The 19,429-nt window shown below is 38.5% G+C and overlaps 1 protein-coding gene across 1 annotated transcript; it reads right to left on the bottom strand.

Moving 5' to 3' along the window:
• Positions 1-796: 796 nt before the first annotated feature.
• On the bottom strand, positions 797-19,363 carry lemd3 (LEM domain containing 3). Its single transcript, XM_055189631.2, has 13 exons — positions 17,865-19,363; positions 9,209-9,249; positions 7,055-7,124; positions 6,863-6,939; positions 6,635-6,714; positions 5,854-5,999; positions 5,653-5,754; positions 5,467-5,569; positions 5,004-5,182; positions 4,341-4,422; positions 4,049-4,154; positions 3,880-3,958; positions 797-2,307 (listed from the first exon to the last, which is right to left on the bottom strand). The coding sequence occupies exons 1-13, from the start codon at positions 19,222-19,224 to the stop codon at positions 2,144-2,146; spliced, it is 2,589 nt and encodes an 862-aa protein (XP_055045606.2). The 5' UTR covers positions 19,225-19,363; the 3' UTR covers positions 797-2,143.
• Positions 19,364-19,429: the final 66 nt, after the last annotated feature.

The raw sequence follows: 19,429 nt of genomic DNA, 5'->3' as shown, positions 1-19,429 counted from the left end.
CATAGTTTTGTTTCTACTTTTTTATTTGCATTATGGTTTAAAATGTATGCCTGTTTTAATGCGTGTTTCATTGTGACAACTTACCCCAAAACCGTGAAAACATACATGCGTGACAACATGCATACAAACTTCTTAAAGAACAAATTGTAATGCTTATAATTTAGCTTTGAGACTCTAATCAGCTTAACCAAGTTACTAAAGAAGTATTTTGCATATACATACACTATATATTATGTATATGTATGTATATATATATGTATGTATGTATGTATATATGTGTATGTATATATATATATATATATATATGTGTGTGTGTGTGTCAGTATGTATATATACATGTCTATGTATATGTATGTATATAGAATATATATATATGTATGTATATAGAATATATATATATGTATGTATATAGAATATATATATATATATATATATATATATATAATATAAAATATTTTGTAAAATATATATAAACTATATATATATATATATATATATATATATATATATATATATATATATATATATATAATAAACATGCATATTTTATATTTTTGTTTATTTTTGCATGTATATGAATAAATGTATGTGTGTATACACATATATACACGCATAAATACACAAAAAATAAACACGCATATACACATTTATATTTTTGTGTATTTATGCATGTATATGAATAAATGTATAATGTGTGTACGTGTATTTGTTTATATGTGTACATAAACCAGAAATACCCTCCAATTCACAGTGCTCATGCAAAACATTAAACTGTACACAAGAGAGGGAATGCACATTATTTATAAACAAGTACATTTTATTTACCTCATATCAACCCAACCTGGATCTAAACAAAAGCTGATAAATTCTTTCTGTGATCCAAAATAAACATGAACATAGCATGACATGCTCTCTGTTTATGAATGTTTCCCAGAACAAATTATAATCAGAGCGGATCATCAGATCTCGACCGAGAGGCTGTGACTGCACCACAATTGTGTACAAGAAAGTTCAAAACGACCTTGCATCAAAAATGTCACCGTTGGAATTTTTAGAAAGGCTGGGGACATTTAAAAACAGCGACAGAGTGGAATTAAAATTTCCAAGATATGTGCGAGGAAAAAAGATGAATATCTGCACCAATTATAATGGAAAAAAGCATAACTTTTCAAATATAAACAACAGTAAATAATTATATACTTTAATATAATCAAGCTGTAACAATTGAGACTAGTGTTCCAAAACAAAGCATTAAAAGGGATCCGAACCGTTGTTCATTACGCTTTTAAAGCCATGTAGAATATGACCCTGTGGTACAAACCGCCATACGACGTCTCCAAATGCAGCAAAATCAGTGTAGTTATTCTGTTGGCAAGAAACGAACAACAGCTTATGACGATTTTAATTTTATACAGATGATTTGAACCCCCACCACCATTTAATGAGATATTTACAGCACCCCTTTATCTAGAGCGTGTGCATGTCGGTCTTGGACTAAAAAAACTAGAAATAAAGAAAAAGAATAAAGGGAATACATAATCTAAAACATCCTCAGGAAAATAAACATCCACAATATATGATACAATTCAAAGCTTAAATATAGGCATACTTTAACCAGCACATGCAGCTATGTAGCCCAACATAGCTCCTTGAAATTAAGGAGGGGAGTTAGTTGTGTAAAAAAGCAGAAAATAACCGTTTGAGCACTTTCATTCATGTTTTTTTAAATGGAGCTGGAAGCCATTTTGTGTCCTTGAATCCGGCGTATCAAAAAAAGAATAAAGAACATACATGGAGAAACTTGTGTGTTCCCAGATATGGGAAGGAAATAATCATGGTGTCCATCTCTCCATAACAAAGTTGTTAATGAACCAAGCAGCTCTCTTTCCACTAGATATGCACCAATGTCCACATCTTGCTTTGCCCGATACTAAAGGACGGGGAGAAACAATAACAGCAGCTCACAGGTTTACACACCATCGCTTGCATATAGCTGACAGGAGTTGACCGGGTGGACTAAAGTTGCCCAACTGTGAAGGCTCCCATTACGGTTCTCATTGGTAAGGAGGACGCAGGAGAAAGGAGCCTCATGTATAGCAAAAAAATAGCATGGAGAGGATGGTGGTGGTGGTCAACACATCCCTCAAGAGAAACCCAGCAAGCTAGATCTGCTGGATCGCTGGTTCAGCCGTGACATGCTGTTCATGCTGGAGCTGGTGGGCTTGAGGGGTGTATTGCAGCCCAGGGCTTGTGGGAAACGCTGGTGGTAGCGATCCAGGCGCAGATACTTCACTGTCACAAGCTTACCTAAGGAGAGGTGTGACAGGTCAGATGGTTAGTTGTCAACAAATTTCATTATCGATTAGTTGGTCTGTGACTTTACATGCTCCCAGCACCACTCTCGGACAGAGCGGACACGCGTCTGCTTTATATAGCGCAAACTGTGTGCTTATAATTAAAGTCAGGCACCTTTCTGAGTTCTGAATTGGGCTACTTTTAAATTGTTACTGCAGGTTGAGGTTAACGGATTTGGTTAATTAGTTTGTTGATATTTGGGCTGTGAATAGTCATTGGGATGCTTTTGGACTAATTATGCCAATCTGGCAACCCGAACAGTACAATGACGGAAGCAAAAGCGTAAACGAACGCTGGTTAAGAAAGGTTTAATTTCAAGATTTTAACAGGCATAAAAGAAGCCAAAGTTAATATAAAAAATAAATAAATAAATATCACAATTGAGACTATTAATATAATGTGCTTTGGCGGGCACCTCACAGACTCTGTGCGGGCAACCTGGTGCCCGCGGGCACCATGTTGGACACCACTGTTGTATGGTTTTCTTAAAAACAGTATTGAAACACAAACTAAGCATTTGTTTTAAAGTAACGAGAAAATCAAGGTTTTATTACTTTACAACGCATGTATAACACTTTTATATCATAATGGCTTATTTATTTAGTTAATAACAAATAATTTTAATACTCATCAAGGTGTGAAGTTGAAGTGTGGCAATATTTCCTTACCAGCACATCCCTGAAGACTCAATTTGTTTTGACATTTAAAGGTGTTTTAGGGATGCATAATGATTAATCGCGATTAATCTATAGCAGAATAAAAGTTTTTGTTTACATCATATATGTGTGAACTGTGTATAATAACTTTGTATAGATAAATGCACACACACAAATGTTTACAAGTGCAAACATACATTTGTATGTTTATGTATAATTCATATTATATATAAATACTTAATATATAAATATATATTTCTTAAAACTATACATGCATGTGTGCATATTTATATATACATAATTATTATACACACATATATGATGTAAACAAAAACCTTTATTCTGCTATAAATTAATCACGATAAATCGTTATGCATTAATAAAAGCTGCACTAATTCTTTTTTATTTATGGCTTAAAGTAGCAAAAAGATTATATCGATTAAATCGTAAAAATCTGTAGGAGTGTGTGGCTTTTGCACTTTTCTACACGTGAATACCCTAATTTAGTGCCTTATTTATCTTTAATAGGTGAAAAATCGAAAATTGAGTAATATTTGTGTAGTCGATTAATCGAGAAAAATGTAAAATAATAATAATCCCGATTAATCGATTATGAAAATATATACGTTTTCAAATATTCTTTTCTATAGTTTTAAAATGGTCACGTCTACAAAAGACAAATGTCACAACCATAACGTTGTTACTTTATTAAAAAAAAGTAAATATTATTTGTTCTTTGAATAGCCATCTCTTCTCCATTCTCTGAGAATTTTTTTTTTAATTTTTTACGAAAATATCACATTCATAACGCTGGAATTATATATTCCTCATATAGCGTTTTCAGTTCTGATAATCAACATTCACTTACCATCAAACCAGGAGCCATGAAGTGCTTTAAAGGCTTTCCCAGAATGCTCTGCTGAAAGGCACTTTACGTAAACACAACCCTAGACAATAATAAAAGCACAGAGAATTATTAAAACACTCATACGCCCAAACTGTCCATTGACTGACAAGTCAGCTCAGAGGATACAAACCTCTCTTGAGTTTTTGTCAACAGCTATGTGAACGATCCCATCGTTATCACTGCATTTCTCCAAAATGGCTTCTTGAATGGCGAGGTGCCAGTTCTCCCCCTCCTCCCTGTCGAGTACAATAAGCAGTATTCACTTATGGTCCAATCAAAACACACTCAAATCAGATAAAAAATGTTTTTCCAGTCTGTTTAAACTTCATTAACAGGTAATTTAGCCACAACTATCAAACTTAAATTAATTTCTCACTGTGCCGTTATCAATGTTAGGTAACGCATCTTTTTGGCAAACTTACATTATTGGGTCGAACATGTTGCGAATCTTCAAGCATGGCGTTAAGCTGTTTGGCGGTGAATTTCTTCGGTCCAGTGGAAATGCTGAAAGACACAACAAACAAATTTTATTTTTAACATGACACATCATCTTTGCACAGGATAAAGGTACTTGCAATGTTCATGACTAAAACAACAGCCCACAACTTTGGCTTAAAGTCCATGTAAAAGTATTTCAGAGAATTGCTTCTTGACACATTATAAATGTAAAAAAATGTATTGATGAAACGCATTACAAACACTGTGAACTATGTAATACTGAATTGTGGAGTTACACCACAGTTTTTCCACATTTCTGTGTTCGGGATTATTTGGGCGGGGCTAAAACGGTAGCTCGATGACACAATGAAGCCACCGAGCATGGCCCCGCCCCTAACACAATCCCAAGCATTCATTCAGGTTGCAGCAGTATTTCAAAATTGAAAAAGACAGCAGCTTTCCTTCGAGTGGGCGTGGTTTTATCCAGACTTTAACTACTTATTTTACTTATTGGCCAGCTTTTATCATTCAAATTTGGCGGGATGTTAAATAATAAATTTAATCTCGGAACACATTTAATATCTGACTTTACATAGACTACAAGTTATTGAAGAGTGCTGGTTATGTACAATTTGAATGAGTGTTACCTTTGCCTTGCCACACTTTGGAGGGCACGCTGGACATCTTATCAGGTGACATTGAGGGCTGAAGCCACCTCCACACCATGAAGTCCGCACCTCCGATTCTCTGGGTTTCTGTCCGAATGCGAGACTCGTTGGCTGAAAGGAACTTAACAGCCCGGTCCCATACTTTTTTCATCTTTTTTCTAAGAAAAACAAACAAAACTGTTGAATACTTCCGTTTTGTTGTTTGGAAGTAAATTAATTGACATATTATGGGAAGACAGTATGGTATAATAGTATAGTAAAATAGTATTTGCAACGGAAAAAATAATCAACTTTTTTAAAAGGGTGTGACCTAATTTTATCAATTTGGAGATGATTGACTCACAAAATGGGGGTATGGAGCCAAAAGGACTTTACATTCAAATTCACCCTCAAATTTATTTTTGGATCTCAAATCATTCTGTCATTTTTCAAGATGACGTACCTTTCCTGAGGCTGGACCAGAGAGTCACGGACATGAGGAATGGGCAGGTACTGCTGCAGGTCCTTATTCTCCTGACATGCTTCATTGTGGCTCCTCATTAAATCTGGACAAACGCAAATCATAAGGATTTAAAATGCTTTCAGAGCTTTAAATCACTGGGCTTCTCGACTGATGCGTCTGGCTTACCGATGATCCTCTCCACCATCTCGTACATCTGCCTGGTTTCCTCTTCTTCTCTCCGCCATCTGTATTTCATGTAATACACCACACCCCAAACTAAACCGATGCCTACAGAGAAACAGAATAAGGGCGTGAAATTATGAAATTGTCGATCCGAACCCAAAAACTGATCCCAGGTCTCCTTTCTACAAACGTCAAGACATGCACCTGCGAGGATGAACAGAACTCTGTAGATGACGGTGAAGAAAGCCCGTCTAAAGCGACAGAAGAAAGACATGCGGGGATAGATGGACTCCAGACGTGAGATCTCCGATACATACTCTATGGGTTGATCAGGGTTAGCAGCGATCAACCTGCACAGAAAAGCCCATATATAGAGTAAACACAAAAAAATGGACAACCGCATGTACAGATAGAGACTAATATAAACATATCATCCTCATTAATTATTCACTAATCACAACATTTGAAAAGTTCAGATGCAAAACCCTCTAAGTACATCTGACATGATTTCTTGTAAATTAGCATTTTTTATGTTTAGGTTCAATAATTCCACTTTAAGAGCAATGAAATGGTTAAAAATTAAAATGCCTTATTTTACCAAATTTCACTTAAGTCATCTTTCGCTGCAAAACCCTCTAAGTGCACGCAATAATTTTTTCTTAGGACAAGATGTAGTAAAGATGCAACTAGAAACTTTGCAATTGATGAAAGACAGAATTCAAAAGGCAAAAATGAAGAAACAGAACCACACATTAGGGGGCGCTGTGATGCATGGGTCTGGTTGTATTCAAGTCCAAGTACTCACAAAGGACCCAAGTTTGAATGTGATCCATGCTTGTTTAACATTCGGCTTACATGCACTTTGAGGTCTTTGCTGAAAAATCGACTTGGTTAATATCATTCTTATTTTTGATGGTGGTGGCGTTTAGTGGCTTTTGCATCTGAGCTCTTTATGATGAATCAAGTATAAAGATATCTCACATACCTTATTCCCACAACATCTTTGGTTTTCATGACCCATTCTAAAGACGTTTCAATAAAGTCTTCATAGGCTTTGTTTTGGAGCTTGATAGAAAGACATTTCATTAAAATGTAAATTACTTCATATTTACAGAGAAACTAATGATATATTATTATTATTAATATTATAATTCAAAAACAGCATTTATTTTACTTAAATGAGTGATTCAAAAGTTAAAAGTCAGCAACAAACCTTGAGGTACTCAAAGGCTTCACTGAAAGAGACGCTTCTGTTTGAAGGATTGTTAGGATCTCCACAATCATGTTCTCCTTAAAAGAAATCAAAATTGTTTTGCATTATATTAATCCGAACTTCAACAATGCCAACTTAAAACCATACCGCATCATTACCACACATAGCAGGAGTGTAAAACGACATTCTCACCTGCAATATTGGCCAGGTAGTCATGTAGAGAAAGGAGAAGGTTCAGGATGAGGTCTCGGTCTTGGACGTCCTGTTAAGATAATGCCAGTACGTAAAGTGCATGTTTGAAAAGCTCCAAACTATAGCCTTTTCCACTAAAATGGTGCCCTGATCTAAAGCCTTCCTGTCTTGAATTAGGTACTGATTACATCAAAGGCAAAAGCAATTTAATTTAATATATCATGTGAATTGCTTTTGAATTATCTATTATATCCTGAGATATATTTATGTATTGTATAAAGATGCTCAATACGTTCTCAAATCCCAAAGACGGTGATATGCATTTATTTGTGACCAGGTTATGTATTAACAGTCAGCAACATCATAATTTGAATCAGATAAAACACAGGCCAAGGGACTTACTTATATATTTTGATCGTAGAGTGTGCATACGCAAAAATCCACGGCAATGATCATATTTATAAAAACGGTCTTGGACGTGAAAAAATGCTTCGTTTTAATTACATCAGTAAGGCATTGTTTAAAGGCAGAGATCTGAAACTGTTCAGCTGCGCACAATTTCAAGATCATTTGCGATTAGGGCTGCAAAACGAGTAATCGCGACTAATCGTTTGCAGAATAAAAGTTTTTGTTTACATCATGCATGTGTGTGTAGTTGTACTGTGTTAAGTATTTATAATTATATACAAGATAAATTATATGTAAATATAAAAATGTATATAAACATGTAAATATTTCTTAAATATATGCATCTGTGTGCATTTCTATATACATAATTATTATACACAGTACACACACACACGTGATGTAAATAAAAACGTTTATTCTGCAAACGATTAGTCGTTTTTGCAGCACTTTTTGCGATTTATATATATCACATCTGAAAGTGAGGCGTACGCTCGTTTTCTGTCCATACATTCGTTCTATGAATTGCACGTACACGCTTTCGAGAAATTATTGTAAGATCAAATTTAGGATGGTTGCTACACAACATTTTATAAACGAAGCCCCAGATCTGACATTAGCCTCTTTCACACAGTAATTCTGGTAAATTACCATGAATTTACCAGAATGAATTTACCAGTAAATACAAAAATGTGCTGTTCACACACGCAGTGGCGTTCCGTTATTTTACCAGTAAGACATCATTCACACATCAGTATCAAAATACCGGTAAATTCGTTGAGAAAGCGGAAGTACCTGTAGCACGCGGCGAGCTCAGTGTTGTATTTGTAAACAATCCACGTCGTTCATATCCACGGTCCGTATTTTGCTGTTTTCACGTCTGTGGTAAACAGTCGCGAAGTTGCTCATGACCAAACAACATTGAATGAGACGACGTCAAACCGAAAATGCGTTTTTAACAACACTACTGTTTGCAAGTTAGGGCGTGCTAAGGACGTCTGCAATTCGGCGGTAAGCTGTTTTAAACAATTTTTGTGAAGAAATGTGGACGTAAACTTCAGGTGTGCTCAACTTTCAAGCAGCATGTGTGTGGAAAACGTCCGTAAACAGTGCGGGGGTAAACGCGTCATCTGTATTAAAGCGCTATGATTGGCCCGAAGCTGTCAGCACGGTCTGACGTTGTCCGTTATAAATGCCGGTAATCCTATAATTTCCTATAACCTGTCTTACTGGTAAATTGGGAGCACTGATTTACCGGAAAGGTTCTGTTCACACATGATCTGTTAACTGCAATTTACCAGTAAATTACCAGTAAAGACTGTATGTGTGAAAGGGACTAATGATTCACGTCATCTAACATAACACAGCAAGATACATCGAAACGGAGCAAAATGGCACAGGTTTGCATATGGTGATGGTTTGCTGTAGTAATTAGTTCAATACTTTAAAAAGTTATGCATAATCAGTGTTTTAGGTTGATGTAGAGACTGGCGAGACCGAGAGAGTGATGCTTCTTTTCCCAGAAAGAATTCAAAGCATGTATGTTGTTATATAATTTGCCAATTTAAATAGATTTTATAACTTTTAAGTATTATTTTATTTTATATTGCATTAATAAGCCTATTTTCATTCAATATCATGCAGCCCTACATAACTAGCACCGTTTTGGTGGAAAAGGGGCATTTAATGATTAAGCGGTCTGACTCAAAGTTTAAAACCTAGTAAACAATTAACCAGACTGATACTTACAAACTGCTTATCAAACTCTGGTCCAAATGGGTGACTCTTAACTGAAAGAGACAGAAGAAAGGGAATTACTCATCACATTCATAAGGCATTATTTTTTGCAGTCCAGCAGTAGCAAGGGTCTGAGGAGAAAAAAATATAAATGGCTTTTCCTAACCATGCTGACAGACAGAGGGAGTGCTTTCAATATTAGTTTCACACTTGAGGAATGACTAATGGCGAGAGCCTATCATCGCCTCAAAGGTCTAATTTCAACATGGAACAGAGCAGAGCAGTTTACTTTTACAAAAAAATAGATCTTGCGTCTTCTCAACCCGAATTCCAGGTGGTCGCTCCAAAGATGCTCATGGACCCACTTTGAATGCATTTACTTGCTAGTGCTTCAGCTGAGCTACAAATTTCATTTAATTGTACGGCATTAAAGTACACATAGGATATGTCAGCTAAAATAGTCCAGATTTTACATCCAATATTTGAACTGTTAAGAGAGCTTGTGGAAAGGCGCTATATAAAATAAAGCTCTCAGTGAGAAATGTAAAACTATTTTTTTCAGTTATGAAAAATTTCACATATTACATTACAATACATCGGCTGTATTCCTTATGCCAGGCCAGTAGATGGCGATGTTACCTTGTAAAAAAGTACTGGAAGCCTGCACACATACGCATTCATAAATACAAACAGTCAAGACTGCAAAAGTTCGAGCAGTTTTGTTTAGATGGACGATGAGAATGATTCATTACAATAAGTGACCCTGGGCTATAAAGCACTGTAACCATTGTTGTTGTTTTGTTTATACTCGCGCATGACGACACACTAAATTATGTCTTCACCATTTGCACAGATTTACGTTTATGCAGTTTACACAGAGGTGCGGTTATCAAAAACTGCCAAGAGAAAACACGTCTTCAAAAGTTTGTCTTTTCAGGATCACAAAACGCCATCGTCGTGTAAACGAATAGCAAACAGCATAAAACGTTCCGGTTAACAGATGAAATTTATCGCGAAAATGGCCCAAGTGGCAACTCTTTCAGTTTTCTATTTAAACTAATTTAATATCAGATAAAACGAAAATTTCACATCAAATAATAAGACATCAAACATTACAGCTGAAATGAAATACTTAGAAACACATATTAGCAATGAAAAATAAATGTTTGATATATTTACAGTAGGAAATGTACAAAAATCTTAATGATCTTCTTTACTTAAAAGGAATATTCCACTTTCTTTAAAAAAAAAAAAACTATAATTTACACCCCCATGTTATCGAAAATGTTCTTTGTTCAGTCGAGAAGAATTTAGGCAATATGTAAGTTCTCGCTGTCACACGGCTGGTGCAAGACAAAAAAATTATAAAATAATAAAAAAAATTAAATTAAATTAGAAACAAAAAAAAAATTCTGAACAAAAAAGAAATTAACTTTTTTAATCATTTAATATCCTAATGATTTGTGTCATTAAAAAATTAGATAATTTTGACCATTACAATGTATTGTCGGCTACTGTTACAAATATCAGTCCTTCCAGAAAAACGTGATTATGCGATCACATGATTCAATGCATAATCACCCAAAGTCCGCATATTTATGCGGGGGGCACATTTTTTAAATACGCCACACTTTCACACATAAATTGCAGATTTCTGCTCACAAAATATGCGGGGCTTGTATGATTACATAATCCCTGCATTTTCGTAGCAAAAAAATTATATAGACCGTTTCATCGGACGCAGATGCGCTGACGCGATACACGACTGGATCCGAACTTTATTTCCGGTTTCATTTTTTTTAATGGTCTGACTAGTTGCTAAACTGATCTCTTGAACAAATGCCTCGTCGAAAATAACAAATGTTTTGGTTTCCTAAGTAATCTATGTGTTGTTTTTTTGCTTGTTATATAAATAAAATACGTTTAAAGAACTTTGTTGTTATTTATTCTTATCGGAGTTTACCGGAAGTTATGACAGCCGCTTGTTTGTGTTGTTACTGCTGAAACCGTCTATATATCTTGTTGAAAAATGTTGCATTTACTTCACACATGCGCAGCCATGTCCCCTGTTGCATTGGGAATGTTGGGAAGTGACATAATTACGCGACATAAACATCAATGAAAACAGTTTTTTGCAAGTTCACGCAGTTTTTGCAAGTTCACGCAATTTTGGCAAGTTAGAAAACGTGCCGCAAGATCAAAAAAATTTTGCCCTCAATCAACAAGCACAAAAAAACTCTGGACTTCTGAAAGGACTGAAATATACTTGTGCGACTTATCACTGTTTTTTGGTCCAGGGTCACAAAAACAGAAGATTGTGCACAGTGTATATGCTAGATACTGTTGAGATACATATTATATTCTCAACATGGCCTAAATTGCACACAACAAGCTATGTAAGCAAGTCACAATAAGCGTGCATGTCAGACATTCAGACGGCCAGAGAAGTCAGTTTATCTAGCTGGGCACAAGCTTGCATGTTCCCCTGAGACCCAGACAATTAGTCTGCTTGAGCTTGTCTGTGACCTAGATGTCTGCAGCGCGCTCTCCAGCCAAAGCTTTCTCCCAGAGAGACTGGCCATACCACAAATATACATAGTAATTCATCAGTCGCTTCCTCTCGAGAGACGCCTCTCGCCCCAAAAGCACTTCGCTCTGTTGGTACTTAGGCCGTTTAAACTGAGTGGCAGAACATGCACGTCTAACAGACGTCGAGTTTTCTCTTATCAGGGGAAAACGTTTCGAAAGATTAATGCCGGCTCTTATATCATAATAGAGTGATTACGGCATACAGATATGTGGAGACTACAGAACCAGCTACTGTTATTTATCGCATTACAGGAAGCGGTCGGTACAGAAAATGTAAAAATGAAGATACATTACACATGGTATTATATTCTGAGGACAATTCTAATAAGGTTTTATTGTGCAAAAATGCATTAAAATGTCATTTAAAGAGCAGTTAAACTACTTAAGTGAATGTTTTAGTAGGGAAAAAAATGAGAACTGGACAAACTTATATAAGGCTGTATAAACTGTAAAGTTGGATTAACTTTAAGTGAAAAAAAATTGGAAAGGGCTGACATTCTTAAGTGTTACGAATTGAAGTATTTCATTAAGTTTTTCACCTTAAATTTTACACTTTAAGGGAGAAAATTTTTACACATACACAAGGGTCCGCGTGATGCAATTTTCGGCAATGGAAGAGTGCGCGTACTCTACGTGCAACATCAGATTTTTGAAACCCTGCGTACATTGTGCATGGGCGTAAAGGAGAATGTAGTATGAGTCGAACCTCTGCATACACATACGAGTAGGGCTGGGCGGTATGACGGTATATTCCGTTACCGCGGAATAAAATGTCAGACATAACACATTTTTCTATTCCGTCTATTCCGCGGAATGCAAATAAGTGGGCGTGGCTAACTCTGCCCTCACGCTTGTTAGACTTAACAGTTAGTGTGACGGAGAAACAAGTAAAATAATTCACTCATAAAAAATGAACGAGTTATTTGTGTAATTTTTATAATAACTGCCAGTGAATCCACAGCGGGTCTCGCATCGAGACTCTCTCTCTCTCTCTCTCTCTGTGCTCATGCAGCAGCCGGCCGGTCTCTCGCGTCACGTGTAGAGGTCTCTCTAGGCAAGCGCAAGGAGCTGCGACGCCAAATAAAGAGTTCTTCTCGAACATAATGCTAATAGTTGTAAAGTTTTCTGAACTTTAAGCAAGCTAAGACAAAACTCGCGTTTATATCAGTGACACGTGCGCTGCTAGAGCGATAGTTTGAAGCGCCATTTGCTTACAAACATATTTGATCGGAAAGACGAGAAAGTGACGCAAATGTTAAGGTCTAATAGAAAGTAAAGGGCGTCAAGACCTTAAAACAGACTTCATGATCATTACATAGCACCTGTCATATTTATAATATCTAGAGCTTCGTCTCTCATATAGGCTATATAGGTATTCATCCTATCTGTAGGTTTTTGCATATATTTATACCTGTTCATTTTACATATTGCCTATTTTTAATGTAATGTATGCATAAATACAAAATACAATGAAGGCATACTACAGCTTCAATAGTCTATAAAATTAATAACTCAAACAAGATTCTGTCTTATCAAGACTTAATCTGTTATCTTCTGGGCATTTTCACTTTTAACATTATAAACTTTAATTTGCTCATAATTTAAAACTGCGGTGGGCATTTAGTTAAAAGCTGGAGTGAGTTGCAAATTTTTGTACATTTTTATAATAAAAAAAAATATAAAATGAAAAACATTTATTCCGTGAAATATACCGTTCCGTGAAATAAAATGACTCATTCCGTGGAATAGATTTTTGGTCATTCCGCCCAGCCCTACATACGAGTCAAATAATCTATGCTTTGCAAGGCTGTGCGTTTGACCGTGCGGGTACGTTTGCGTACACGTAAAAAAAACAGACTATATACGGTCCTAAAAGCGATTACCAATTAATGTTCATTTTTTAAGTACATCCAACTTTCATTTTTTTAGTGCATGTGAAAACCCAGCTAAGGTTGATTTTTGTGGGGTTTACATAAAATCATACTACATAATGTAAAGATCATTCTGTCGAAATATAAGTCAAAGATTCTAATTGAAATCAAGTACTAAACGTTGATGCTCCTGATCTCATAGTTAGATAAGACTTTATGGGGCGGTTTCCCAGACAGGGATTAGACAAGTAATAGACTAAGGGCGCACTCACACTATCCAAACCAAACAGCGCTTGGGCACGTTTGACCCCCAAAGCCTGGTTTGTTTGACTAGTATGATCGCTCTGTTCCGCGCCCGGGCGCGGATTGGTTAATCGCGCCGCGGCCGGGTTGCAGAGGTGGGCCGGAGCGCGGTTCAGGCTGTGGTGTGAGTGCAATCGCGCCTGAGCGCAATTCAAAAGGTGAATACGTCAGTTGGGCGACCACTCACCTTTATCTGCCTCCGTAAAAACCTTTTGATGCGTGCAGCGGGGTTACGTGAATGTCCGAGCTGCACACGTTACAGATCAACTAAGCAATATGATGACATGTGAGAGGGCTGTCTATAATCGCGCACCAAACCACTCCAGGTAAAAAACACAGACTTATCATTGCGGTGGGTTCCAGTGTTAAGAGAGAGCATTACTTCCTGCTTTTTTCAAAACAAACGCATCTTAATGACGAAAGCGCGCCCGGACTCGGATCGATAATAAGAACAGTGTGAGCGCATGCACCTGGGGGAGTAGGGAGGGGTGACAATCGAGCTGGGGCATGGTTTGGTTTGGATAATGTGAGTGCGTCCTAAAATAAATATAAGAGCTGTTCAAACTGAAATAGTCATGGGCCATTTTGAAGCACACTTCATGAGGCTTTCGAAACATTTACAAATCTTTTGTTTCGAATCATTGGTTCGGAGCTTGTTTCAAACTGGCCAAAGTCAAGTGATTTTAGCAAACGAGGCTTCATTACGTCATGACTGTTTGGAAAGTTTCAAAAATCCGAAGATTAACCACTAGGGGGAGTTGATCACAAATGACCAGTGTAGGTAAACTTGTGTCAGTTTTATTATAAAAGTTCATAAAACATTCATCCTTCTGACTAACAACCCTACCATTTTGTCAACTTTTTGTTTATAGACAGATTTAATGACAAAAATGTGCATAATTAAAAAGAGAGTTCGTGTTAATGCTTTGTTTGCCATAAATAAAACTAAAAATCACAGAATAGACTTTGAATTGTGTCTTAATTAAATAATTTATTTTTCATATTTTTAGAAAAATCTTGCTATTATTTTGTAAGAAGTGTAAAATGTTTGGACAGATCTTGCTGCTTTCACACTATTTTAACCAGCAGGTGTCGCCAGCGTGTATGGTGTTTCGAACGCTTCGAAAACTGAATCAATTTGAGAAGCAATTGGTTTAATTGATTCAAAGCTTCAAAAAGCTTTGTTTCTCCCATCACTAAACTGAAAACAACTTGCACTGACATATCTTAAAACACATCAGTGCCCTTTGTGTTGCCTCAAAATGCATACCAGTAATGTTTTTATAAGGGATGGGTGATCATTTGCATGCGATATCACGCGCATCTCGTCAGTAAAGCCGGTTCCTTGATTAGTAGTACCCATCACCATCACCTGCTATTTGGATGGAGCGGCATTTACTACACAAAGCCGTAGGTCACTGACAAGCTGGGCCATATCGCAGGCGATACGTCATCGATAATTAATGCAAAATTGCCCCGATTGTCAGTGAATTACAGCTTTGTGTAGTAAATGTTACTTCTAATCATGCGGGTGGGGGTCGCACATCGGAAGAGAAGCGCAGCACCGCGGACAACTTGGAGGTGCACATTAAATAGCGCAAGCTTAGTCAGATAGCGTCTACTTTAAAATGCAAAATATATGTTAGCAGCCAATAGAGACAGAGCATAGTGCGTCATAACATGAAAACCACGCCCATCGGGGGGAAACAATCCAACCGTCTCCATTGATTTTGTATTGCGAGATGACGCCTCCTTGTCATTTCTGGCTTATAACAAGGGACGGGGTGATGCCTGGAAGCTGCCGTGTGGCGAGATGTACAGCTAACAAGCTAAAGAACACAGAAATAAGTTTTTATAAGCTGTCAAGCCGTAAAACTCAGCCTTTAAGGAGAAAAAAATGGATCGCCGACTACGTTTCCCACTAGTGGACGCAGTTTCATTAATAGTAGTACTATGAAAAGTTGCCTGTTTCCACTTTTGTGTCTTTAAACGCTCGTTTTTTAAGGTCGACAGCTTATAAAAACTTATTTACAGATAAAACTTAAAAACAGAATAATACCTAAAAGCTGCTGTGTGACAAGGTGTACATCTAACACGCCAAAAAAAAAACAGAAATACGTTTTTATAAGCTGTTGAGCTCAAAAAACGAGCGGTTAAAGACACAAAAGTAGAAACATGCAACTTTTCATAGTACTCATATTAGTAGAACTGCATCCACTAGGGGGGAACGTAGTCGGCGATCCACTTTTTTCTCCTCAAAGGCTGGGTTTTACGGCTCGACAGCTTATAAAAACGTATTTCTGGGTTCTTTGGCTTGTTAGCTGTACACCTTGTCACACAGCAGCTTTTAGGCATTATACTGTTTTTGTTATAAGCCAGAAATGGCAAGGAGGCAGCCTCTCACAATACAAAGTCAATGGAGACGGTTGGATTGTTTCCCCCCCCGGTGGGCGTGTTTTTCAAATTTGCATAACTGTGCTCTGTCTCTATGTTAATAGTTAATGATTTGGGACAAATATGATGTTATTTAATGTTAAAATATGTGAGTGGCATGACAGGGATTTCAGCAACTTCCGGACTCGTAGATGGGTGCCGCGGACAGGCACCACCTGTCGGCACCGGTGTGCGTATACTCACAGAAAACAATGTGTTCGTTATTTTTAGAACGGCGCGGCGCTACACAAAGCCTATGCCATAGGCGTAGCCACATTTATGCAAGGCCTACGCATAGCCTACGGCAGGATTCCCCAAATCTTACCCTGGAGGGCCGGACCCCAACAGAGTTCCAACTCTAATCAAACTTACCCACCTGTGATTTTCTAGTGATCATGAAGACCTTGATTAGCTTGCTCAGGGTTGGAGCTAAACTCTGCAGTGCTCCGGCCCTCCAGGGTAAGATTTGGGGAACCCTGGCCTATGGCATAGGCGTAGCTACGTTGTAGAACCTGTGCATTACTATAAATTGCACAAAGTACATAAAGACTAATTTAGCTATTACTTCAGTATTCAAATCATTTTCTATATCCCTGTCGTAGTATTTTGGGTCAAGCTGCTCAACCTGCTACCCGCATGACCAGACTGAGGGCGTGAACAGTTACTTCGACATACCATGGAGCACACTCCTATTTTTAATGAAAATACCTCTGTGCGTGTCATTAGCTGCAGTGGCATGGGCTATTTCCTGTCTAAGAAGGTGAAAAGAGTCTGGGGCGATAACTGCTATGTAGATTAGGAATGTTTTACAAAGTCACCAAACAATGACAGGAACTACGAGGAACTTTCTGAAGCATTAAACGTGACATTTAAGAAATACACAAACTCTGGGATTTTGGATTGTGGTCTTAAAATACTACTTTGAATACTGAAATGACAAAGCATGAGACATCTTAGAGTAGACAGTTGACTGCAATGATAAAACAATAAATACCAAAGGAAACGTAGTATCATGGTATTTTTTAAAGGAATAGTCCACAAGACAATAAAGTCTCCCGTTTTTCATTCTCCGGAAGGTTTATAGTTAATAACATTTTTCTTAAACAAGCCCATCATTTTATTATTGAAGATATTTATTAACCCACTGGAGTCTAGTGGATTACTTTTATGATGAATAATTTTACTCCGCAAATGTTTAAACTACTGTAAAAAATAAAAAACTAACACAAATCGCATACATTTTAAAGGGTCTCTACTGTCTGGTAGTGTGGTTGGGTGTTATTTTGTGGATGGGAACCAATAAATCACCCAATTAAATCCTACTGGAATAAGACCCAAAACACATTTTGTATTGCTTTTAATGGTAGGCTGATGGTTCATAGTTTTCAGTAAGGTAGGTGCTAGGTTTTAAGACGCATGCGCAACATTTATACAATAAAATTATAAGTTCTGATCCAACGCTTAATACTTAATGACTGCATCCGCCTCTGAGGTGCCGGAACCCCGCATCCGCAAGTACATGAGACCCAGGACCAAGAAGAACAGGCAGGCGGCCGTCAGGAGGATCATGGACAGGTAATGCGCGCTGAAGCCCCCGGTGGCGGACACCTCCTCACGTTTAAACTGCTGCAGGAGCTCGTCCTCCGGCACCGTCGTGTGCTGCTTGGGCTTGAGGGGTGAGGAATGACTGTAGGAGTGGTTCGAGCCGGTATGGTTCGAGTGGTTCGGCCGGTAGGTCGAGTAAGAGGAGAACCGCGGTCTCAGTCCGATACTAAACCTGCTGCTGCTGCTGCTGATGTTGTCGCCGGTGGTCTCGCTTTCTCCGTTATCGATGTGGTTCTTTGTAAAAGCGGACGGGGTGCTGTTCTTACTGTCGTCCACTGAGAACAAACCGGATCGCTGGGGGTAGCTGTGGCGCATGAAACCTGCACCGAACTCCCTCGGTTCCTTGTCATCGTCCTCCCTCCGTTTCTCAGCCATGACTGGGCTCCTGAAGTCTGGAGTATCATATGTACCGGCCGCCGTTTTCTCCGAGCCCGGGGCGCTTATGTACCCGGATTTCGGCGGACTGTGTCTGGAAATGTAACGGCGGGGACGGTCTCGATCAGCCTCCTCTTCTTCCTCCTCCTCGTCGGTATCGGAGTAATCCTTGCCTAGCGTACTACTACTATTACGACTACTCGACACGTAAAACGTCTTATTCCCGTTCAGAGCCCGGCTATTAGTCTCAGTTTCCTCTAAATCGTCGTCAGGCTCACCGTTATCTCGATCATCCGCGTTTATGCTGGATTTAGTCAACCACGGAGATGTGCTCTTTCTGTCCACGGATAACCCGAGAGAATATCTGTGCTCGCTCCTGCGAGAGGCGGCGGGTGTTCCCTCAGGCCTGATGGGTGTCTGCGTCGCAGATCCGCGGTCTCTCCTGCTGGCGCCGCCGTGATTCGGGCCTGCTTTCTTCTGCGACGCCTCCACGTCCGACTCGTCCGAGCTAAAGCCCAGAACGAACTTTCCGGTTCGGTCTGTAGTGCGCTTTTCGCTAGGCGTCGGACGTCCGCTAGAGCTCCGACGCGTGACGTCACTGCCCGGTGGCCTGGCGCTCAATCCCGGAGCTCGCGCCGCGGCGTTACCACTACCACCGCCGTTGTTGATCGCCCCGGTGCTGTTGCGCCCTTTCCCGCTCCGGGAACCTCGAGGCTGTGCCTGCTCCTCCCGTAGCTTTTTCAGCTTCTTCAGATACACGGGCCGAGTGTTTTCCGTCACCGGGCCGGGGGCAAACCCGAGTCGTTTTAATTCAGAAAAAAGCTCCTCATCCGTTAGCTGTGCAGACGCCATCTTTGCACGAAAACGCACACAACGAGCCGCGGCGGAAGTGACGTAGAAGTAAGCAGACAGACGGCCTAATGCCGCGTTCCAGACGAAGCCGGAGGTTGAAACATCCCAGTTTAAATGTCAATCACACGTTACATTTTCATGTCATTAAAATATCGTATTTTTGTGACAATTATGACAAAACAGGTACTGAATATTTTAACGTTCT

The sequence above is a fragment of the Misgurnus anguillicaudatus genome, chromosome 1 (assembly GCF_027580225.2).
Source record: "Misgurnus anguillicaudatus chromosome 1, ASM2758022v2, whole genome shotgun sequence".
Classification (NCBI taxonomy): Eukaryota; Metazoa; Chordata; class Actinopteri; order Cypriniformes; family Cobitidae; genus Misgurnus; species Misgurnus anguillicaudatus.
The sequence above is the reverse complement of the archived record's forward strand: the minus strand, read 5'-3'. Positions and strand labels throughout refer to the sequence as shown.